The 26,174-nt window shown below is 34.9% G+C and overlaps 1 protein-coding gene across 2 annotated transcripts in view; it reads left to right on the top strand.

The window, feature by feature from the left end:
• LOC136037941 (plexin-A4-like) overlaps positions 1 to 26,174 on the top strand; it is a 317,250-nt gene that overhangs the window by 154,961 nt on the left and 136,115 nt on the right. For both annotated transcript variants that reach the window (XM_065720812.1, XM_065720810.1), the window contains exons 7-8: positions 397 to 559; positions 22,464 to 22,672. In XM_065720812.1, coding sequence (XP_065576884.1) covers positions 397 to 559; positions 22,464 to 22,672 — 372 coding nt within the window. The remainder of the gene's footprint in view (positions 1 to 396; positions 560 to 22,463; positions 22,673 to 26,174) is intronic.

The raw sequence follows: 26,174 nt of genomic DNA, 5'->3' as shown, positions 1-26,174 counted from the left end.
GGTCTATTAGGCGTTCCTGAGACTGTGGGAAGTTATGTCTCTCTTTTTTTATCCTTTTTATTTTTCCCCCTTCTATCTTTGAGTAGATTTATTGTAAGTGTTGTCAGAAAAGGATAAAAAATTTTCGATCCAAGCATTATTTAAAAAACTCAAAAACCACTACACATTTATTTTAGAGCCGATTTTCATCCAACATTTCTTACTGTTAAGCTAGGCCAATTAAGTAAAGAAAATCGATCTAGCTTGGTTAATTAAAGTAAAGAAAAAGATAATTATACAAAAGGCATATTTGCCGGTCTAAAAATAAATAAAAACTACTATCTAAGACAATACCTTTATTTTTTGATCCCATGGATTAAGTGAATACGAAAGCTAATTTTATTTGTGTCGTTTTAGCTTGGATTGGTCATAGATAATTTACCCGCACTATCTGGACAGTTTTTGTGTGCCTTTACAGCATTAGGAAAAACATTGGTTACAAATGCAACTAGAACCACGAATGGCGTTTCTTGTACAACACCCAGGACAGATCTTATTCCTCACAATCCACCTGGACAGCGTAAGATTTTTTTTCGTTTACATATATATATATATATATATATATATATATATATATATATATATATATATATATATATATATATATATATATATATATATATATATATATATATATATATATCGTTTATATTTCTTATTTTTTTCGGTGTCATTTTTGATCCTGATTTTATACTCCATTTTTGCCGGTATCAGTTTGAACAGTTCCGTTATCCCCAGGATGCATACACTCCCTTGAACTGCAAGTTTTCTTGCAGGAATATCCTTTAGGTCTAGGGAAATAAACTCATAATGTTTATTTATTGCTTTTCTGTTTCATTTTTAACAGTGCAATTCTTTTTGATAGGTTTCTCAGACAGGAAAGTATATTTAATATGTGCTTGGTAGTCTTAAAAGCCCCTCTAGGGCATTCAGGTTCTGTGTTTTTTTCCATTTGCTCAAAATAGGATGGGCATGAATCCAGACTCATTGCTCTGTTGCATATTATTTTACTCTTAGTTTCGGATTTTTCAAGAATTTCATGATGTTTTCCTTCTCATTCGGAATCAAAAATTTTCTTTTTGCCTTTTTATTTCTTTTTTATGTCCTCCGTTTTATTCTTTAGTAAATAAGATCAGTGATTTGGGAATTCTTTCCTGACAAACAAGTCGACTCTCAACGCTTTTGGCCCGCACCAAATTCGCCGTTGCCAATAGTCATTCTTAAGGCCTAGGAAGCTCAAAGAGCTTCTCTCCCCTCTGATTAATACATCTTTTCTCTTCTTAGTATTATGTAGGAGATTAGATGAGCATCAAACTCTTGCCTAAAATAAAGTTATTTCTATTTTATTTCTAATTTTGTCGAAGTATAGATATTAGAATACCGTTTGAAATCAGCAGTTCTCCGGGAACTTTAGCGAAATTTCAGCTATATCTTTACGCAAAAAGAAAGTACGTTCAGACTTTTAAGAACTTATGGTTTTAAGTCTTATGGAGCTATGCAATTAATTCTAAATATAACAGAATCATTCTGATCAATTTTTAAACCTGACACAAACCGATGCTCTCGGATTGATTGGTACGATTGGTACTTCCATCCCTCCCTCCTTCCCTCAAGATTTGCCCGTTCGTATGAATAGTACTACGAAAATGAGTTGTCAACCCCTCTGAATTTTCAAAATGATGTTTCATGATTAATTTTCTTACAAAAGATTTGATGCAATATAGTTTGGTTTGCTCATTAAGAACTACTGATTAGCCTTTTAGCAATAAATTGAAATCTCAGACACACACACAGAAAACCCCACACTGTGTTAATTTACAGATTCTGGGCCATGAAAAACTCTGTTTATATAATATTTGACTGAAACCGCTTGATCACAGTAATACTGACGCTAAAGTTTTTTTTTTCGGCTGCAAGGCCGAATAAATTTTTAACCGCTCTAACATTTTAGTTTAGGTTAATCTGGCTAGGTCTATCTACCTTCATTCGTAAATACTAAAAAAAGCCAAATCCTTCGAATGTTGTCTATCTACCTTGATGTGCCTCAAATTCCATTAAATTACACCTTAAATTCATTAATCTATATTTCTTGTTCAAAACTGATGAAGAGCATATGTCTCTAGTAGCATAGGCGCCCATATGCTGAATTTTAGGGGGGGGGCTTACCTCGTTTAATTGGCACTTCCAAAGCTGTGTAATAGAAATTTCAAAACAAAAATATACAAATATAAGGCAGCGTCATTCAGCCAGGTGGGGCTGGCGCTCCCACCTACCCTCTCCCCCTTATGGGCACCCATCTCTAGTAAGTATTTATGTTTATATGTCAAGTTTTGTTTGTATGTTTCTGAAGATTCGTCTGTTTTAAGTAGTCTCTTGTCATGGATACAAATGTCAGTTTCAAGGTTGATGCCTCGATCTTTCAATGGCTGTTCATGGTATAAAATCTATTGAACGAAAATATATGGAAGTGGATTTAGTCATTACTATGTCTATTTGACAAGGAATGCTCTTCTTCTTAATACTCCATTCAGTGCTTTGAGACTCTTATTTTTGATCTTCAATCTGTTCCACTAGAACTAAATGAAGATATACCACTTGTTTTTTGAAGCGAGTCTTATTAGAACGTTTCTCCTGAGCTTTCTTCTACCTTTTGATCTGCCCATGTCTTTGAATGATCCCCCTTTTTCTGGCTTCAATTTTCCCCTTGAGGAGAATATCCTAGAGATTTGTGAGAAAAAGGGACCAAATTTAGTTTTGTTTTAGAACGTCTTGTTGGAGAGTGAGCTGGTTTTAAAAATAAATGATTTCTACAGTTTTCTTTCCTGCTTTTTTTATACTATGAAGTTTCGGTCGAATAAAACTTGAATAACTGATACATCAAACAAATGACAGACAAAACTCATCACGCCGCTCCACACCAAGGCGGCCACTCTTTACAGTCTGTTACAAGATTAGTCAGTGCTGGCTGTACGGTTAGTGACAGTACTATCCCGTATTAACCTGTATAAATATAGTTGTCAACGGGAAACTTGGCTTCTAAAATGTTAAAAGGTGTTTTAACACTTGGCTTAAATCCAACTTAAGTCCAATTGCTTGAATTCGATTGGATTCAATGTCCATTTTCCTGATATCTTGTTTGTTTCATATTTTTCTGTAGTTTCTTTTATTTTGGTTTGTTACTTGATTTTTGCTAGTTTGTTCTTTTTTTACATATTTCTCCCTTCCTCTCTTGCGAAAATAGTCTTGAACAGAGCTTTACCCCCCCCCTTTTTTTTCTTCTTCTGATTTTATTAACAATAGGTAGTTATGGGTTTTATGGGTAACACACACACACACACACACACAAAAAAATAAACGTATTTTCAGTTTTCCTCTCCTCTGAAAAATGCTTATGGTATAATAACATCTTTTTAATCCTTGCAAACTTTTAACGGAACTATTGGGAACTTTTATCTTACCCTCCCCTATCCGTCTTTTGGTAAGGCTTGGCATGAAGATGTATTGTAGTCAATAATAAATTGTAATCGAGAAATTTTTGATATGAACCATCTCTTTTCAGTCTCCTACTATTATTATCTTTTATATCCTATGTTCGTAATCCTATTTATAATTGTACTTAGGACAGGTGGTGATGGGGAGTAAAAACTCCCTTGTACCAATTAGATAGATTTTTTCTGGGACTTAATCCTACTGCGCATTGAAAATTAGGGATACATTGACGGGAACGTGAATCATGCATTGCCTGTTATAAATCTGTAGATTTATAACACAGTAAAGCATAGCAGACGGTAAGCTTGGGTGTTCCTAAAACTACAGTAGCGTACATCTCCAATTATTATACAAAATGTGTATATGTTGTCGAAATAAAAATGTAGCGTGTCATATATGGCATATAGCCGTGGACTGCTGGTTTCTCACAACCCAGCCTAGTAATAAGACGTTTAATAAATTTAAATGAGGAACGAAACTAACCTAACAAAGCTAAAATTTCCTAACATGCATGTACGTGTGAATCTTATTTTAGGGAAAGACCGGAATTTGTCAACAACAAAAAGTATTTTTTGAAATTACATTAACATTGTAACAATCACCTGAACTGGAGGGAGAGCCTTGCTTATGTGTCCGCAATTTTCCCTCTAAATAAATATTGTCCCCACCTTGCTCCTACTCCCCCTCGCTGTTGCAGAGGCTGTTAATTTATATTTCTCTGATTTTGTCAACACTATTGTTAAGTTGTCCTTTTCCTTTCCAAAAGATGATTGAAAAAAACACACACACGCGCGCTCACATACACGCACGCACGTATACACACACGCACGCACGCACCATACACACATACACGCACACACATACACATGGTAAACCTGCAAATCCTGCATAGTCTTGCTGCAAATCTTTCAATTGTGCTCTTAAAAAAACTGTAAATGTCCCTTGTCTTCTGCTCCCTGGTCCTGGCTGAACCTTTAGGAATATTTTTTTTTTATTTTATTGGATAAGAAGCTAATTTTTTACCCTTTTTTGCTTTTGTTAAAGTTAAATTTATCTTGACAAGAAGATGTTTCTGGAATATATTCGTTTCTTTTACAAATCCACATTATTTTTGGGTGATTCATCATATTTTTTTTCTTTTTAAATTAATATTAGTTTTTTTTCTACACATTTCATTTAAAATAAATGCAAAACAAACATTCGGTTCACATAGACAGAATTGTTTATTTAGGATTTCTCATTCAGGATACCTGAAACAAACAACATGATGATGTCAAAATTTGTTCCGTCTACAGCTCTGTCTCGCATTCCCGATGTTGATCAAGTTTTTTTTTGTGCTAAATTGTGTCTATTGATTTCTACTTCAGATTTCTTTTTAAAACAAAATATTTATATATGCAAGCTTACCTGTATTTTACATTTTCTCTTTTTATTCTTTTCTTATTTTTTTTTTTCCTTTGCATACTCACATGCTTGATCAAACAGTTCGTGGTGACGAACTTATAAGAACTCTATCGAATATTACTCGAATAGACTCGAAGTCCTTCGAATATAATGATATACGAATATCATAAGTCTTTCTACTTATAAGAAGCGACCCGGCTCAATATTAACCGAAACGCTAAAAACTAGAATTTTGTTGTCAATAGATATGTCAAAAGAATCGGGGTTTTATGTTTCATTCATTTTCATTTCATATATAAGTTTCATTCAGTTTAGTCTTGTCAGTCAAAGGGTACGAGCCTGAGAAAATTTGCCTGATTTTTGAAAAAAAAGGGGAAACACTCCACAAAGGTCTCAGAATCTTAATAAAAATCTCACCATCAAATTCAGCGTATCAGATAACTCTACTGTAGAGATTTCAAGCACCTATCTAAAAATAATAAAAATGTGTTGTTTTTTGTTTGTTTTTTTCCCAGGATTATCGACCAAGTGGTCCTAGAATATGGTGGGAGGGCTCATTCAAATGGGAATTAAAAATTCTAGTGTCCTTTTAAAGCGACCAAAAAAATTGGAGAGCAATCAGGCCGCCTCCCACGCCCTGTTTCTCAAAATCATCTGATCAAACTTTCGAGATAGCTATTTTGTTCAGCATAGTTGAAAGGTCCTTAAGTCATGCCTTTGTAGATATTAAGTCCCCTCACAGCCCCCGGGTAAAGGTCTTTAAGTTACAAAATTTACCCATTGTATACGATGTCTTGCTTTTCATTGCCGACTCAATTTTATGCATGGAGATGTTAAAGTAATTGTCCATTGTAAATTTTCACCAGGATTGAATTGTCTAGAGAATAAATCCTTTGGGAGGAGGGATTTTTCCTTGCACGAGTAGCCAGATTTCCCGGCAGTATTAAAAAAAACGATCAGAAATTAAACTATAAAAAACAAACAACTTTTTCAATTAAAAATAAGGAGCAATTTTAAACTTAAAACGAACAGTAATTGTTACGTATATGAAGGAGGTCACCCCTCCACATACCCTTGCTCTTTTCGCTGAAGTTTGAATTCTATCACAATTCCTCAAGAATCACCCCTGAAACACCGTTTAATTAGAACAATAAGAAGCTTTATTTAAAAGTATTACAACATTTTAGCGTAAAGAGCGGGTGTGGTAAAGGAGTATCACCCTTCATATACGTAACAACTTCTGTTCGTTACATGTTTAAAGTTGCTCCTTACTATAAGTTGAAAATACGTATTTTTTTTTTTATTTAAATACCATTTAAAAACACTGTTAGTCTTCTCTCACATCAATTGTAGGCAGTTGTACAGAAAAATCAGCTCCATCAAAAAACAAAACTTTAAAGCGAGAGAAAGAAATGGACAAGTAAAAGGGAGTGCGGAATATAGGGAATAATTGGAGATTGAAAAGTAGGGCTAAATAGGAGTCTAAGAAATAGGAGAAGAGACATATTATTGAAGTTACAGCGATCAGGTTAGGATAACAAAGGAAAATCAGGTACACTAAGTCTCAAAAGAGTTGAAAGCAAACATTTGATGAACAATTTAGGTTATAACTATCTGGGATAGAATTTAAAAGTTAGATAGAAGTCACAGTGGCTAGATTTAAAGCTGCCGATTTTGAATTTGGAGCGACTAGAATTATCACCTTAAATGGGAACGTGATATTGCTACCGGTCATTAGGAATTTGGCACTGTATGAACAGATCAGGGGATTCACTATGCCTTGCTTGTGAAGCGTCAGTTCCGGGGCCGTATTCAAATTTTTTTTTTTTTGGGGGGGGGGAGTTAGCTTTAAAAAATGCATCAAAATGTGTTTATATTCATTTTTGTTATGTTTTTACGAGTCAAATAAAAATTTTGGGAAGGAAGTTCAATCCTCCTTGATGCATTCCTAGTCAGTTCACACTAAGAACAATAAAATGAAAAGTGGGGTTGAAACTGCTCGTGACCTAGTTTATAACGTATCTAGGCTCTTTCGAATCTTTACCCATGCAAAATGCACTAATTTCCCAATTCACCACATTTTGTGTTCGATTTGTCTATTTTGGGGTTTTTGACCAACTTCTGAACCTGTTTTATTTATTAATAAAACTTGACCGTAGCATCATTTTGAGAAGCAAAGATGTTTCTAAAAATTAATATAGATTCCAAGTAAAGAAACATCCTGATTTTTTGGATTCTGGTTAATTTAACTACCTTGAACCCTAGGACCCGCAAGGTCCATAGAGTTTCTGCCTGAAATAATGAGATACGCTGAAACTAAGTGAATGTCGATATATCGTCCCCTGAGAGCGGTTTTGTCGTAACTAAGGTTTTCAAAATTCCGAGAAAAACGACTTTGAAAATTTCGCATTTGCTGGAACTTACACGGTACAACCGATTTTTTTCGCATACATCAAAAAAAAGAGAAAAAATAACTAGGAGGGTCTCCCGAATATTAGATAAAAAGGGTGAAGTTTTCATTGTTAAAAATTGAAATGAAATACAGATACGACAATCCGACCTTACCGAAATTTTTAGTAAACTTAGATACGACAAAGTGTTGTGGGCTGCCTATTCTTTTCACCATGAAGGTACGACAAACGAGTTCTGATGCAGCAATGCTATTTGAAAAAGTATAACATTAACAAAAACGTCAGAAATGTTCATTTTTCTTGAGTTTCTTTGCTGGCCGCCGTTTTGCTTCAATGGAATCCTCCTCTGGACATGGATCTCGCGCACACGGAGAGGCTTCCAAACGTTCAGTAGCCCCCTTGGCCTTGTACTACTGTTCAATCTTTGTTTCAAAATACTTCTGGTCTTGGTTGGGGATGAACTTCAGGAGATACTTGACATCTTTGATTTTCGTATCAGGTAGGTCAATATTTTTGCCACAAAGTTGGGCGAAACAAAACGTTCAACAACACGGACAACCGAAGTACACTCTTGTGATATAGTTGCCATTTGCAAGCCTCCAGAGAAGGAAGTTTTGAGCCAAACTCTCTTAGCGTTATCCTGACGGAACCCAAGTTGTTTTACCTATGAATACGGTACCAACGAGTAATTGTACAGCTTTGCTGGCTTTTGCAAGTCAAAGAACTTTGAGTGGGTCATTAGTAGGACATTCAAAGGAAGTGTCTTTCTTACTTTCAGTAACTTTTTCACCGCACCTAATGGAGAAAACAAATCAAGGTGCTTTAGCCACCGCTCAATAGTGCTATGTGCAGAATCAACCGCCTGTATAGTCGAATGACCTGGTTCACAAAACTTCATAACCACTTTTTCTAAGCGTTGAAATTTCCTTAGAACATCTTGAATGGCAAAGCTTATAATTGAGTTTCGGTTCTGGGACACGCAGGAGTCCGACCAAGTAATTAAATGACATATATCAGGGTAAGTATCAAAGACTTTTTCCAGTATGGCCACTAGTCCACTAGCTATTTCGTTTGCTCCACGTCCAGCCTCAAACTCAGACCAAATGCAACAGTATACCTCATTGATTTTCTTACTGTTTCAGACTGTTTGAGAAACTTGCTGTTTCATTATAAATCCATTTTTTAATGTTATATAATCCGCAAGCACCAATTTTCAACGATTAAGTTGGATAAATAAATTTTATTTTGCCGTTTTCTCCTTCCTTGGAGCCGAATTTTCAATTAAAGTATGCGTTTTCGGTCGTTTTTGACAAAATAATGCTACGTTTTCTCAGCGCCAACATTATTTATAGTCAGGTTAGGTTGGATTAGTTAGGCTAGGCTGGGTCAGTTAGGTGAAGTCAAAAGGTGTTTAAATTTGAATTTGCGATAAAAACGTTTATTGTAATTATAAAGAACATAAAAAAAGGCATCGAGTGGTATGTTCACTTTATTTGTAAGTCAATAATATGAACTGCAAAAGAACTTACCGACAGACTGCTGCATTACAAGGAAGCACTACCAAAATACGATCATAGCCAAGATATATTCTGACCACTGATACGCAACAAAAATCATGACAAATCAGGTATTTGATCATATCAAATTATACTCTATATATGTACAATATGACATATAATATATATAATATAAGATATAATATACATTATATTCTTGGAACAAAATATTAGTCAATTCCACAAAAATGAGGTACCTGGATTCCTGTAAATATTGTGCAGCTTGTGCAAATGTAAATAATGTCCGTTTGTGTCTCATTGTGACACTTTTACCAAATCTTTTCTTCTTCAAAAGTATACGTCGATGGAATTACGACAAAATGCCCATGTAATTTTCCCGTATGAGATACGACAAAACCGCTCTTAGCAAAACGGCAAAATGTGAGATACGATAAACGAGAAATCTAAAATTGAGGCACTTCTAGATGAGATACAATAAAATGGTCGACGGAATAGGATAGGGCAAAAAAATTCATATTAGATGGCAGTCTTAATTCCACTTCCCGAAAAAGTTGCAGATACGACAAAACCGCTCTCAGGGGACGATATGTCGAATAAAATATAGAACTTATATATTTGAAGAGGTCCATTGATCATTTCTTTTAAGGGATTTATAAGGATAAAGAGGCTAGGAAAGACTGTTCGCCGAGTCAATCAACTTTTTTCAAATTATTACTTTTTTTCAGCAATGGAAATGTAGGTGTTTAAATATGATCTATGCGCACAGATCCGACTGTTAAATTCAAATACTGTTAACAGGGTAAATTACAAGACGTTAAAGGTAAATTTTTGAAATTTTGAGGGGTGAGTCTGAAGACTCTTCCCCCCTGTATCTCAAAAAGAACATTTCTTAGTCTCAAATTTCTATTATTTTCTGGGTGGGAGTTTTCTTTTAAACTGGTCTTGGGGGAAAACCTTGCCCATTCTCACTAAATACAGTTATAATAGTTACCATAATTTGTTTAATAGTTATACTATACGGTAATTTGTATAATAGTTACAATAATAGTTACCAACATTAAAAAATGTTGATTAATGGTCTGCTACTTATTTCTTCTTCGCAAATTGTGAATGAGGCTCTCATTAAAAAGAAGCCCTCTGTGACTTGCCTTGCGGATTGGTATTGATGATTATTCCAGATGTTTCTATCATTTAAAGGGGAGATCTTTCAGCCGCTGTTCTAGGGAGAAGAGAAGAGATTAAGTTTTGGATTCCTATGTTCTCTGATCGGCTTGGCAACATACTTTGATATTCCGTAAGCTTATTATATTACAGGCACTTGAATGAACATTTCAAAAGTAAGGGCAGGTTGAAATTGTTTGATGATGATTCTGTCTCTCTGAAGAGACAGTACCTCCACATATTCCCACAGAGATTCTTTTCAGGGAGGATGGGTCTTTTACCGCGTTCAAAGCAATTTTTGAGATCCCTAGGATCGTTTGCCTGGATTATTGCAGCAAGACATTGAACGACTAAACGTGATAACCATATATGATCTAACTTCCCGTACTAAATTTAATTTATAGTGCCGTGAAGAACATTTAGGAAAACGCACTATATCGTTGGTATGCATGACGTTGGGCACCTATCTTGCATCCAGGGTGTATGTTATTGGCTTCGGTGCGTACAACACGACTTAGTAAATGCTAGCGTTACGCACTGTAGGATCGAAGGACCCAAAATGAAAATCCGGAACTGTCCCCCTTTAACTTCCAAAGTTCCCAAATGCAAGTATCCTATTATTCTTTCAACTCAAGGTTACTCGATGAATTGTTGGTATATTGTGCCTACGCTCAGTCTTCCACCCCTTTGGTCATCATTCCTTACAGTTTAGTCTCTGACCCTGTTTGCTCAACCGCGCAAACGTCCTGCCTCTGACCTCTTTTTGTCACCACATCATGTACTCTTGGTGTCTGAATTCCAGTGGTTAAGAACGCTTACGCTCGATATCCTGTCCCTTTGGTCAACAGTGAATGTGCTCAGTGCTCGACACCTTTGTCGAACTTTCCACACGCTCCGTCTCGGACCGACTTTGGTAAACAGTGCTTACAAGAAGTCTCCGATTTAACCTTTGTAGACCATTTGTAGTCTTATGATCTGTCTGCCCTCCTTTGGTTGAATGTGCACACGCTCTTTGTTTAACCCCTCTGGTCGATAGTACAAAGCTCCCTCCTGTACCCTCTTTACTTTGGGATAGCAGTATGCACATCCTAAAACAATATGAACTAACTGTAAATTTCACTAAACAGCTTTAATTTTTACCAAAATCGGTGTTACAGGGGTTTCTGAGGTTGTTAATTACAAATTCGAGGCTCTCCAACCTCAACATAGAAATTTAAAGTCAGAATACAATACGTAAATCTTTTACAAATACGACTTGATTTTAGCACAATTTCAATTAAAAGGTTCAGTCAAACTTAAAACGAATGGAAATTACTATGAACCAATCAAGGGATTTTCGACACATATGAAAGGAGGTTATTTAATTGTGTACTTTTTCTCCTTTGACGCCGATTTCAGCGTATGGCGAAAAAGGGGCTGCGATTTAATTTCTACGATTTTTACGAAAAGTGTGGACCTCAGGATGGATTTATGAGTATGAAATCACAAGTCAGAAAGTTGTGTTTGAATTTTGCCTAGGGCAAACGGGATATTTTTCTCTTATCCTTGAGCCAAAGTCTATAGGGTCAAGATCTCAATCGGAATTGTATGCTCTAAGTCAGAGACGACTATCTGAAATTTTCCGCCAAGCTTTTGTTTCTTCAAGCTGTGATTCTGCTTTTGAATGAAAAATTCTGCTCAAACAGACAACCAAACAAGCACCAGTTTCAATTAAAGTTGAATTAAAACCTAAAAGGCCTTAAGATACGTGATAATCGCAGGTTCTATTGTCAAGTTATTTTACTTGAATAAAGAATTTACTCGTCTTTTGGGATCCAATAAAGGACTATGGGATCCAAGATTCTATTTGATGCGTAACATCCGACTTGGCGACATTTTCGTTTACAGTTAGTTGTGATTTTCGCTGTTACTTATCTTCTAACCATATATTTAGTTGTGCGTTATTTTTGTTTGCGATTCGATGTGATTCTCGTTGTCGCTTGTCTTATAACCGCAGATTTCGTTTCGCCATCTCTAAAAATCCGATTTACTAATGGATGCCATGTATTATTAAGAAACATTTTTGTTTGTAATTTCTATTGAGTTTGTCATTTCATTCTCAACTTCAGGGACTGAGGAATAGAAAAAGTACTGCATATGACTCCTAAACTTTAATAGTTCTCTTACTGATGAAAAAACTGGAGCTTAACTTATCTTTCTTTCATAGTAGTAATATTAGAAAGTTGGGTTAACGCAAGAAGATTTGACGGATGATAAAAACATATGATATAAGTTTTTTGTGCAAATATTCGTTCATAAGACACGCTATTTTTAAAATTTTGATCTATTAACAAGTTCATTGCTGTGGTACACATCGGGGAAGAAAAAGCGGATAATGACTTCGCGAAAAAAAGACCCAAGTCCCGATTTGGTGTGAGCAAGCAAAACCTGGGTGCACAAAGTGAGTCTCAGTCATTCCTCTCCCCTCTCTCCTTCAAGTATTTGTCAGAAACTTCAGCATGTTGTATCTTGAAGAAGAATCACACGGTTTGTTAGGAAAAGCGCAAGAAAAGTGTGATTAATTGAACATTCAACCTTTTGTTGGTTAAAATTCATCATTAGTTTTTTTTATGTAAAAAAATTTTTTTTGTAACAGAAAGTAGAGTTTTACTTCATTTGAAGTTTTTGGAATTATAGCAACTAGTTTTTTTTTTTGTTTTTTTTTAATACCAGGCTTGGTACAATTTCAGGAGTTTATATCGCAATTTCGGAAGTTTATATATAATTGCAAATCAGTAACATAAAACGGTTTATAATCATATAAATCTAAAATAAAGAAAAAGATTCCGTAGATGTACAAGAGACAACCATCAAGGCGCTGGTGAAGTTAACCATTCCTTTCTCCCCTCTTCGATAATCGATTTGCAGACCAAGACTTTAAATGTCTTTTTATCTCTCTTCTTTCTTCGGATGTCATGGAAGAGCTAATCTATTCGGATCTGGATAATTCCCCCCTTGAATTTAATAATAATGTATTAATTCATTAGATCAGCGATTAACTTACTTAGTTTTTAATGATCTGAAATTTTGTCTAAATGATTTCGGCTTGGGATCTATTAATAAATTCTGAAATGTCTGTCATTCTTCTTAAAAGAGGTACTAGGTGACGGTTTCCCCCTTTTGTATAGAAAAAAATAAACGGAATATGGAAAAATTAAAAAGAGAAAAGTGGCGAAAAAGATTTATCTCTTTTTCCTTTAATTCTGTTGAAGCATCATCAAGCTAGGTTTATATCATCCGAGTTTGTATCTTACCCAAACGAAAAGTGCTCATTCATTAATTGTCGCGTGTCTTCTAACCACATATATCGTTCTGTATAATTTTCGTTTGTGATTCAGCGTGATTCTCATAGTCGCTTGTCTTCTAACCGCAGATTTCTTTGTGCGTCATTTTTTCCCGGATTTGTTGTGATTTGCACTATCGCCTGTCCTCTAACCGCGGAGTCCGTTTTGCCATCTTGCTTAATTTTGCATGAGGTTATGGTCACAAAAAAATATTCGATGCCATCACTGTTAATAACAAAAAAGAATTCTCTCTAACTCTATTTAGATCGTCTTTTCAAGTCAGAAAAGGTTATTATGTCAATTTTCAGAGAAAATTGTCAAGCCGATATCGAGAAAAATACATGTACAATTATTGCTCCCTCTAAGAGACTAGGTATATAGATAGACGGGAATAGGCATGTATGACGAAAGTCTTTCAAAACCCAAATCTCATTGAGTTTGTTAAAACCTATCAACAAAAGTCATCAGTTTAATTAAATGGGATATTCTGAATTCAAATCTAATGTTTGCCGACAAGAGGACGTATTCAAGCGTTTTGTTTGCAACTACAGGCATTTAATTTCCTAAGTGAAAGCCCAGAGGGGAGACTTTCTCGACCTTTAGCTTCACGATTACTCTAATCGATTCATATTACAGAATATAGCTGTCACAGACCAGTATAGGAAAAACGTTTGTGCGATTAGTTTATTTCATGCGACTGGAAGGTAAATTGTTTCCTATCCACATGAGACCTGGGCTGTGAAACCGGAGATCCTTGGAGGTAGCCTGGATGCACATGTTCGTTTACGGCCTATGGCAGACATCATATAAACCCCTTGGCCTGAAGAGAAACTGTCTCATTCTTTTGCTTTTGGCTATTTTGATTGATCAGTATAATTTACAAAAGCTTATTGGTATTGATTTTTGTTAGCATTCAGTAACCAATTGTAGTTATTGAATTGCGTTCAAAAACACTGATTGAAACATTTTGCAATTAGTTATTTGCTTATTTTATTTCAAGTTCAAGAAGCTACAATTCTCTTTTTTAAAAATAGCAAATTCTATCCATTTGTATAACAGTTAGTATCAAAGGTCCTATGGGTTTTTCAAGGTTTTTTTTTCTCGTTGGAAATCAATTTTGATGTTCTAATTGCGTTTAATAGAGCGTAGTAATTACGCTTATTCAATAAGTAATTGCAATTAATTGTTATCAATTGCAATAAACTCTGTTTAACACGGGGCTATTGTAGACGACGAGAACTTCTGGGAAATCTTCTTTTTTGCAATGAATTTATTCCACGGGGCAACAAACTATGGGCTACAAACCATTGCCTTTTATCAATGATAAAGAATTTTTTTCTAGATTTTTAAGTTAAAATTTGGATATTCAGATTGAAGTACGTAATTTTGCTCCTGATCTTCAATCCATCTCAACCCAAACACTGCCGTTACAGACAAAAAGAACCCCCTATTTAAAATGTTCCATAAACTGAGTCCGTGTGGAATTTTAATAAAAACACTTAGATGTCTTCAAACGTTAGAATAATTGTATACAAAATTCTTTTTAAAGAAAACTCACTCCTCAAACTACACATTTGCCACAACACAGGTGCATGTATGCCTAATCTTTAGAGGGGGGGATCCCTTTCCTGTGTTTAAGTTATTCCTACTGTTCTAGCTGTGTGCATTTGCGATGCCCTCCCTTTTTAGCAGGGTCTCTCTTTTATGGTAAGTCCTGAGCAAACTGGTTTTAGAAATTTACCATATTGAATCACAAAGTTGTTGAACCTCGATTTATAATGATCAATTACACTATTTAGTGATCTACTATTAAAATGGCTGTTCCAAAGATGTTATTCAAAATAGGTGGATTTTCCCCCTATTTTGTAGCCCCACGTTTGTAGATTTTTCTGTCCAGATTTTTTCTCCTGTCCACCGGAAGAAGAGACGTGTAGTCAGATGCATATTTTAAGACAGACGATGTGGCGTCGGAGACACAAAGTTGTGTGCTCCTGCTTTCCCCTATCCACAACATATTGCTTGGAATTGTAGGTATTGGCCCCAGATATCATGCTCTTATGACAAACATTATGCAACCGCTTGATTTAAGCTGCATTGGTATACAATTGTGAAATAGTGTTGTTCTACTTGCATATTTTTAATTTGAGCTTTGACAAAAGCACCCGAGAAAGGCTGAGCATTATTTTTTGTAATTACAGCTTCTAAGTTGTTCCAATGTATCTCGTGGGTTTTTTGTTCTAGAAAAAATTAGGACAAAAACACATTCTTTGGAAAAAATAATATAAGGTCTTAGCTTCTAGGCAAATGCTACAGTTTCGCTCTGAAAGGATGAAGAATAGAGAAATATTGAACGAGAGAAGTGGATTGACAACTGAAAGCCTGAATTAGAAATCAGAATTTTTTTAACAAGCCAAATCTTTATATTGCCGTAAAAAAAAATAATTGTAGTCCTTGCATATTTTTATTTCATTTTTATCATAGAAACAATTGAAGAAAATTTAATGTTGGCAAACAACTAAACACTTGCGTCACTCGTACTCAAATAAGCAGTAAAATACGTGTAATTACTTCTTAGAAATTTAATTTTTATTGCTGATAAATATTTTGAAAAATGGTATTTTACGACTGTTAGTCATGATAAAATCTTAGCATCCATAATATCTAGCCTTATGCGCTAATGACCATATCATTTCCGACTTTGAATGAGTTTCCTTATATTCTATTCAGATTACAAGCATTAATTTGACTCAACCTCTCCCCCCCCACAGACCCCAGTTTGCCTCACAGCCGAAACTTAGTTTCCTCAAAAATCTTGTCAAAACAAAGATAAACTCGTATAATTCAAACATCTATAGAAACGGGTCTGTTTTCTTTTGTATATCTTTTCCTATTTGGGTCATTTTTCAGTTTTCCCTGTCATTTTCACTTGATTTGGGGAAATTGATTTTAACTTTGCCCCCCCCCCCTCCCCAGGATTTTGGCAAAATTATGCTACTCTCCTTAAGTGACCGCTTACCTTTTGAGTTTTGGTAATTGATTTGTCCTATAATTTCTTATATTACCCGTGTGTTTCACCTGTCGGTTGGGAATTATATGGAAAATAGTTTCATTTTTTGTGATTCTTGGAATTTATCCCCTCCTCAAATATTAATGGATGCACACATGTCACGTTGAATCCATTGAGGTGTACAATGTTTGAGGATATTAACATGTAGGCGCTACCTGTTTCGATATTCAAATCAGTGAAACCAGTAGTTATTATCCTAAGGACTATCAGAAATAAAATTGATGTCAATATATGTATAGGAAATGGTTACGGTTGTGAACAATTAACAATATATATGATTTTTTTTTACAAAAGTCGTTTTCAAAATTGATCTAAGCTATAAATGCATAAATGAAAAAAGTCGATGAGTTGAGGAAAATGAGAAAAGATCGTTATTTAGTTTATTATTTTCGGATTTTTAGTCTTCCAATTTTATAATCACAGAATATATTCGTCATCAAACGTTTATACACTTCATATTTCTAACTACTATGTCCTTTCGGTTTTCAATTTGAACCAGTTTGATTTCAAATTCCATATCGAGTTCCAGATCTAACCAGGGTGGAAGTATGGGATCACACATATAAACAATCAAACCGGAGACAAACAAATAAATTAAATTAGAATGAAACGAAAAAGAATAAACCAAAATTATTAACGATACTTTTTTAGTTTCGAGGCTGGCAATTCCGCATTCTTTCCATTTCCTTTATTGCATCCTCGTTGCAAAATATTTTTTCCTGTTATCATGTCTATTAAAAAAAAAGTTTTATCTAAAATTTGAACCCAAGTTACCGCGGATATTGGCTAGTCTTCTTACAGCTGCGCTACCCTGTCACATATAATAGTGTTTGTTTTATACTTTTTGCTGTGCCCAGTCACCCGTTTATGTTGTTTTGTTCATAAAAGAAGGGGGAATTTTGATATTTTACTATTGCGCCCTGTATCGAAAGCGCATATACTCATAAAATTTGGAAGCAATAGAACATTCGGAAGTGGTCAAAAATGGCTCACAAATGCCACAGATCTATGTGAAAAAAAATATAAGTTAGTGAGTTAAGGAAAATGAGCTTCAAAAAATCGAGTTAGAATAGAGAAATTCCTACTATTTTGAGAATGGCGGATTTGGGACAAGCTGAATTATTGTAGAACTATATTTATATGCATTACATGTATGTATGCAGAAAATCTATTTGAGGGGATGGCACGTTTTTTTAAAATTAAGGTAATGAGGGATTATTTGAGAAATATAAAACGCGGGAGAAGTAAAAAACTCGTGATATTTCAGGGTCCAGATGGCACTGGTCTAGCGTTTGTATCTGATAAGTCATAGTGCAAAGATTTTTGAAATAAGGAAGCTACACTGACCGTTATGTCTTGTTTTCCCAAAATTAGTCTACTGTGCATTACTTGAAATTATAAAAGTAAATAGATATGCTCTTTTTTTGGACACGCCACTTTTTTAAATCTATATGGTGAAAAGAAAAAGAAGGAGTAGTGCGGAATATACGGGACAGTGGGGCATCATCCCCGAGACCATGTTTTTCCCCTCAATTTAATGTACAGATTCCATGTAATTTTTTTTGAACGCCATGTTCATGAGAAAAATACATTTTTAAATGCTAAATTTGAAAACTGCTGCTTTGCGATATAATGCAGCTTTTGTGAATAATTGTTTCCTAACAATTTTACGTTAGAGACAAATCCAGAGAAAAACACAAGTCTTGGTGGTAGTTTCTCCACGTTTTATGGTTCTTTGTACCAGAGATTGCTCTTATAGTTCATCCAAGGTTGACAAGTTGCTACCAAGCCCTGTCTAAGATCCTATTTTTACAGACAAATATGGGGCTTAGAAAAAAAATTCGAAATGTAATTCTCTTCGAAATCCAGAACGTTGAAGTCACAGTTATTTAAAAGAAACAACTTGGTAAGTTCCGTAAAATCAAACTCATTTTACTTCTGGAATAAGCAACAGCTTAAGTTCGGAGGTTTCCGATTCAGTATAAGACATTTCAGTTTACCGCGGAGCATAATTTAATTTAAATCTGTTAACTTGCCAAAAGCTAAGCTCCATAGAAGTGACAAGATGATCCTCAGATGTGGTTTTCTCAAATCTAAACTTCGAATTATTGAGAATATATATATATATATATATATACTGTTAGAAACTGTTAGATCCTTATAAAGCTTTTCAGCACTGAAAGCCAAATGAATATTTTCACCAATTACCACAAAATGATTATATGACTTTGTCTGATTACATAGCAATATCCAGATTCATTTGTATCTGTTTCAAGCTGAAATGGGATTTCCTATCACCGATTTTACAATTGCACATGAAATAAAAGCATTGTTTTAGATTCTTGAAACTTTGAATATCTCAAAATCAAACAGTGAAAAACAGTTTTAATTATTTTAAAGGCAGTTAAGTTAAGACTATCTTTTTAGTCTCTAGGATGAAAAGCTTGTTTTCATGACTGATGCCTTGTGGTCCAAAATGTCATTCCTGAATATGTTTTGTGAAAGTTGGATTTAAATTGACATGACTATGAATGTTCAGGTTGCATTTCTTTTTTCAATTTTTCACGAGGGTAGGTAGTTTGATGACAATCCTAACCTTGCTAAGGTTTCCTCTCTGCTTCACTGTATATTAAGCATAAGGATTTTAATTTTTCGGTTTAATTGGAGAATCCTTCCCAAATAAACACTGCTGATAACTTTTATGAATAAAGTACGAGTCCCGTCTTTTGTCCCATCCTGTTTGTGAGTATTATTATTTTAAAGTGAAAATTGTATGTTCAGCCGACAGGAGTCTTATGAAGGTGTTATCTTCATGCATTGTTTCCTGGTTTTGTAAAAATATAATTTTCGGGCCAAATAGGAATTTTAAAAAGATTTTCTGTTGTCTATGTCCAAAATTAATGCGAAAAGAATATGTTAAGTAAGGGAAATGAATAACAATAAACATATTAAGAACAACAATTTTACAAGGAATTTGAACTATAATACAACGAATGATTAGTTTTGAAATTCAGGAAACAATAATTTTGGTTTTCTAAACATTTGTTCCCTATATTATCTTTTTCAGTAGCAAAATCATATGATTCAGAAAATATTTAACTATCCCAAATTGTGAACACTGAACCAGACAAGAAAGTATCAATATCGGACCAAAGCAGATCTTTGAGCATAGGCTTCTTCTTTTTAAGTTATCCAGGCCTCATCCCAAGCTCTTACTCCTTGTCTTTTGTTCGTTTCCCTTAAAATGTTGGTTCTTGTCATCTTAAAAGCTACAATATTATCATCACTTGATCTTGTATGACTGGATCAGATCAGGAACACCAAAAGTCATATTTTGTGTACATCCACGACGAAACCATCTCTGCAGTTGTGGTATCACCTCCACTTGATCCATCCACAGTATTGTCAATCCTAATGGCAAAAAGCCATAGTTTCTTCTCTTGCATGGTGAAGTTGAATCAATTGTTGTAGCATCACTACTACCTGGTCCAACCTTCGTAATGTCAGGATTTAAAAACCGAAAGTCAGATTCTCTGTAAATGCACGGTGAATCCATGTGTGCAGTCGTAGCACCAATACTAGCTGGTCTAACCATGGTAGTGTATGCATCCCCCAAAAGAAGATTCTCAGAACATGCATGGTGAATCTATCTTTGTATATGTGGTATGACTGCCACTTGGTCCCGTCATAATAGTCTTACATCCAAAAGATGAAAGGCTAGACTCTCGGTACATCCATGTTGAAGGTATCTCTGTGGTTGTGGCATCGAGCCATTGCAGCCTTAGATCGCAGAAACGAAAAGTCGGATTCTTTGTATGTGTATGTTGAAGGCATCTCTGTGGTTGTTGAGCCACCACCACCCGGCCTATCCACAGGTCCCAAAAAACGAAAATCAGATCTTCTATATATTCACGGTGAAGCCATGGGGGCTACTCCTTCCTCAACTCTCACCCTCTACGCTTAAGTTTTAAGATTCCTTAATAACGCTTCTCTCTCAAATTCCACTGCCCTTGTGTTTGAGCAGTCTCTCTTAAGGATTATGACAAAAAGTCCAACTTTAGAGTAAAAAGCGAGGGTAGAGGAAGAGGTAGCGCTTCTCATGTACAGAATGATTTCTATTCGTTTAAACTTTTAATGTTATTCCTTACTTTCTGCTGAATAAACTTTTTTTTCTCATTTAATTACTGACCGTTTTCAGATCATGCCAGGAAATCCCCTTCCTCCCCTGCCGTGTAAAATCCACCACGACAACTTTCTTCCCCACTGGAAATTCTCTAAAATCCCCTCTCCCCCTTGCAGAAAAATTCTATTGCACTTCTCAATAAATATCCGAAGTTACCGGTGGTAGTGTAAAAGCATTTTACAAGGCATCTTTCTACATCTGATTTTCGTAAACCAGTAAACAAACAAGTTTATTTTTCAAACATGCACCAAAATCTGTTGAATTTCTTTTAAAATTTCCGGGTGGCGAACATGATTCACCTGTCTCGTCTGCCGTAACATGTCAGTCCTGCTATTTTGGACCATTCGTCTTGACACAGTGGCGCTTGGGCCATTAGTTTTAGAAACCGGACCATAAGTCCCAAAATTGAACCAGCCTCATGGAATTATGATTTCTTGGGATAAAATCCACCATTCCAACGGATTAGTCTGCTCTTTGTATAAATGTAAAGCCCATTTCTGCCATCTTAACTAAAAAAAGATCATGGAATTTTCGAATAATTTGAAACGTCAGAGGAGAAAATACTTGCTGGATTATGAGCTTAGTATAATCGAGAAGATTTGAAGAATAAAAATAAGACTTGCAAATTTCGTCATTTCAGAAATAATTGTGGACGACCTTTGTGTTTCAGTTTTTTATTGCTGTTTTATGCTTGTCTTGAAGTTTAAAATTGTCTTTTAACTCTTTATTTACGTTTGAAGGTTCCATTTCCATATTCTTACCCTATTATTACTTTTTGTGAGATGTAGTAATAAATACTTGTTAGTTAGCAATTATATTCCCTGAGCTAACCGAATATTTAATAGCAATTATTAGCGACAATTGAACGGCGGATGCAGGCCCATAGACATAGCGCACCACTTCGGATTTCTATCTACTCTGCACTTTCTAGTTTGCTATTATATTTTACTCACGTTTCTTTGAACGTAATTGTCTTCTCCAAGAAGAATAATCACGTTCTAAGAAATCGATTGGAAATATATTTAGTTTCTGACCAGCCTCTTAATTTCTCAGCAGAACTCTCTTGTCCTGTTTTTACGCTGCCTACTATACACAATTGTTGTGGCATTTATTATATCATTGTGTTCAAAATTGATAGCTATATCCAATACCTGTCTCGAAATGAGAAAGAAAGTAGAAAAAGATTCCTCTCGCACAGGTTTACAATCTGTCCCAGCATAATCATGTCCCTGTGCTGACCTTCTTAGTCTTGACATCCCGACAAGATCCAATTTTGCCAAATAATGTTACAAAATTGCCTTAAGTACTGAAGTGACGCCACTGTAGAAAGAGTATTCGCTGGTGTCTACCAAGTAGGCCTAAACTGATGAAATTAGTCGACTGTTGCTAGTGGCTGTGGAATCAATCTCATAGTAGAGGTTTAATTATAAGCTAACTCGTATGGGGTCTATAAATATAAAATAAGAAAAAGACGAATTTTCCCGAAAAATATCTTGTATACCCTATTCCTAACAAACAAATTTCACGTTCAATAATATATTTTATTATATTAAAAACGGTGCTTATAACCCCTTCCAACAAGCGCTGGGTTGTTTATGATGGTGTGTCTGTACTCCAAACAAAACATATGGGTATTCAATAGTTTTTTTTTCTTCCTTTCTTCTCCCCCAACTCAGGGTTTCCCGACGAAGCCCAAGCTAGATATAGCAATCCTACTCTCGTTGTATGATTTTAAATTGCGGTATTTTACTTTTTCTAAATTCGACTCTACTTCACAGTCTGCTAGCTTATATTTTGTACATTTGGATTTTAACTGAATTGGTTTTCTTGGAAGTCACATAAGTTTATATATGTTTTCTTATTTTACAGAGCACTTTACTGCAAAACTGTCAGTCCGGATGTCATCTGGTCCTGATTTCGTCACGACAAATTTCACATTCTTTGATTGTACTACTTACACTTCTTGCACGGCATGTGTATCATCGTCATTTCCTTGTGATTGGTGCGTTGACGGCCACAGATGTACTCACGACACAGCCGAAAACTGTAGAAATGATATACTGGTTACTGGAATAAATGTAAGTTTTTCTCCTTTTTCGTGGGTGAGTGTATTAACTTTATTCAACAATTTCTAAATTAGCACAATTATATTATTGGGTTTCGTATTAGGCATAAGAATGTTGTATCTTTAAACGAGCAATAATTGTCTTTATATTCTTTCTCAAAAATGACATAATAATATTTTCTGGAAAATTGCGAAAAAACTAAAAAAAACTATCTTGAAAAAAACTAAAAATGTTGTTATTTGGACTTGATTTTTAGTTAAGTGGCTTTTTCAATACCATTTAAAGAGCGAAAACACGTTGAAGTGTTTTTTTTTCTCCACTCGACAACCATGAATTCCTTGTTCTCAGTTCTTTTGTGTAGGAAGAAAATTTATGCTGGGGCTCCTTTTTCATGTCCTCACCCTACGCTTTTTTTGATTGAACTACAGAGTAAAATTCAAGTTGAATTAGATATAACTGCTTTCGTTCAATATAAACTAACCATAAACTTAGATATGGAATTCGATTAAAATGCTATCTTATAATTTATTGATAGAACAGTGGTATATATAATATTTGTTTTAGGCTCTATAAACTCTTTCTCCTCTCAGTTAAATCTTTACAGCAAACAATATTTAGTATCCCCCTCAAATAAAGGTTGCAATTTATCCAATAGTTTCTGTTCATTTGGGACTTCAAATCGAGTTGCTATGGTGAATACGTTTACATCTATTGAATCTTGAACTTTTGATGTAGTGTAAATGTTTCCTCTGGAAAAGGAGATATGAAATAAGTTGTGTTTCTGGGAATTTAATTACCACCTGTGGTTTTTCGTCTGAGAATCAATGGAAATTATCAAGTGAAAGCTCACAATTTCTTGGGGAAGCCAAGTTAAAGAAGCAAAACTGTTCCACGAACTGTGAAGAACGAATTTAAACTTAAAACAAGCTAAACCTAGGTTATATCCAGGGGCGAATGTCTTGCATTTTTACTGGGGGGAGGGGCAAGAGGGGTCCATGTCCGAATAGTCATGGGATTTTTTCTCTGCATTATTGGGAGGAAATAATGTAGCCCCCCCCCCCCAACGGAGCCACTGGTTATATCTCATGTCAAATAAAAACGAGCGAAAATTACATTGAACAACTAAATCAGTTAAAAATGAACAGAATTGCCGCCCCCTCAAATCTCTTATTTAGGCTCTATTGAAAAGTAAGTAGATAGTTTAAATTGAAAATTGGGTTTGGCTGTTTGACTTTTTATGTATTTGGAAGGAGCAGATTTAGTTTGAAACTCTGCGAAAGTGGAAAAGTAATAGATGCATAAAAAGAATAGATTCTAATTTTATTCTAATTTTAAATAAAAAGTATTGATAAAGATTATCAAGTCTAAAGTTGTCTGTTCAAAGCTAATGGCTACAAGATTTTTTCCTCTAGGGCAGCTCGAATTGAACATAGGTAGGATGTTTGGAGAGGGTTCAGTTGCGTCAATTCACGGAATTGCACGGATGGGCAAAAAGTTTGTTTTGTTTAATCCGGGATGGAGGGTAATTCTGCTGTTTTTTTTTAAAACCTTTTCAGTGAAAATATCAAAAAATGTATTATTCAAAATCTAGTAGGTGGGAAGGGGCAAAAGAATCTTGAGGGAGTCCCTCCCAAATTGACGCCAGTGAGAGGGTTTATCGGAACTGAAAAAGTTCTAGTATCCTTTTCAGATTACAGTAGTAATCGCATTTCAGAAAATTTCCATTTCAAGCCATTTTTTGTTTCTAAACACCAAAACTTTTGGCCCAAAACAGGGCCAATATGCTGTTAAGAGATACCCAGTTGGTCTGAAATGTTCAAGAAACTATGTATATAAAATCCCAGCTTCTGAGGTCGTGATCGACTTAGCCCTCACCAAGCTTTCTGTTTCCAGTTTTCGATTTTATATGATGAAAATAGAAAAATTAGCGCAGAGGAGGGAGGCATTTTCAGATTATGGTTCGGCGCTTGAACCTGTTCTTTCCTATGATGGCTCGACTAGAGAGTAAAGCGAACAGACTAGACAGTAGGCTATACATATTTCCACTACAACAATACGAATCCTAGTTATTCATGGCTTTTGTCCAGTATTGTATTGCTGACCAGGTTTTTAACATGACTTTTAACAAAGTGGTTCGTTTGAGACATTATCTTTGAGAATTCTCTTAAAATGGCAGTCGTTTTGGATTGAAAGACTTACTTTCCAATCCAGACTTGACTTGAAAATAAGTGTTTCTATTCTACGTCAGGGTTTTAGTGGTAATCTCTAATATCTGGCTTATTTCTCAGCTGATTTCGGGATCCAGTTATTATTAATACCTGTTCCTGTGTTTTCGTACACCGTCTCTTCAGAAATATTTATGTTAATCCGCTTTCGTTGATAAAGGAACAAAGTCAATATGTTTTGATTTTTCAATTTTATTTCACTAATAAATCAATTCCGTTTTATTATACAAGCCTTTGTTATCATTAATGTCTACACGTTTTTTGCTCCTATTAAAATCTGGGGTAAAATCAACATGCTTCACATCAGTTCGGATTCTAAGGCCATGTTTCTCCCCTTTGTGTATTCTCGTATCTAATAATTTCAATTTATTTTTCACAATAGGGAGACTATTCCTTTGGTTTGTTGTTCATTTTTCTCCCCCTTATGGGGTACAATGTTGTTGTGACATTTGTGAAGAAATTATAACATGAAACTGTATTCTATTTTTTACAGTTTAATTTTGTTTTATTCTCTTTTCTAAACAGTGATGATTTAATAGAGATCTGATTTTTGTTTTCTAGGTGGTAGGTTTTAATTTTTAGTATACTGGATTTAATTTTTCTCAAGCCTTTTAATGTTAATTGGGATACTTCTGTATATTTAATGGTCCTCTCCTTACTTTTATTTTTGCTGCGTAATATCTACTTTTCTTTACTTTCATAATCAGCCTTTTGTCACATACAGAAACCCTAGATTTTTTGCTGCTTCATTTTTTCGATCTTGATTATTAATTCGCTTTTTTTCTGGCACTCGAAAGTAACTGAGAGATTTTGCAACTTTTTTTTATGGTTTCTAGTCTAATAGATCCAAGATCCTTTATTTAAATATAAGCAAGCAAAAACCAATACCCTTTTATCCGCCCCTACAGAAGGCTTTATGGCCTGTAACGTAGGATCACACAAATAATTTTTGCTCAACAACTTTCTTAAACAAAATGACTGAAACTTACTAAAACAAAATAACAATTATTTACCATGCATAATGTAATTCCTGCTTCATTCTTGACCCTGTATTCTTGATATCATGAGGATTATCACAACGGATGATCTGGTCTCAATCAACTTCGTAGAAAGAAAAATATGCTTCCTAGTTGAGTCCTTGGATTTCCAGATAAAAAAATCGTTATATGCCGAGGATAAGTACATGCCATCAGGATACCTACGAGGAAAGATGGTTGGATTTTAGCTAAACTCGTTCTGATGCAAGAACTAGCGTCTTAGTTAGCCAATTTGGGATACCAACTAATCCA

Source organism: Artemia franciscana, chromosome 17 (genome assembly GCF_032884065.1).
Source record: "Artemia franciscana chromosome 17, ASM3288406v1, whole genome shotgun sequence".
NCBI classification, from domain to species: domain Eukaryota; kingdom Metazoa; phylum Arthropoda; class Branchiopoda; order Anostraca; family Artemiidae; genus Artemia; species Artemia franciscana.
Note: the sequence above shows the minus strand (reverse complement) of the source record. Positions and strands in the feature narration are given on the sequence as shown.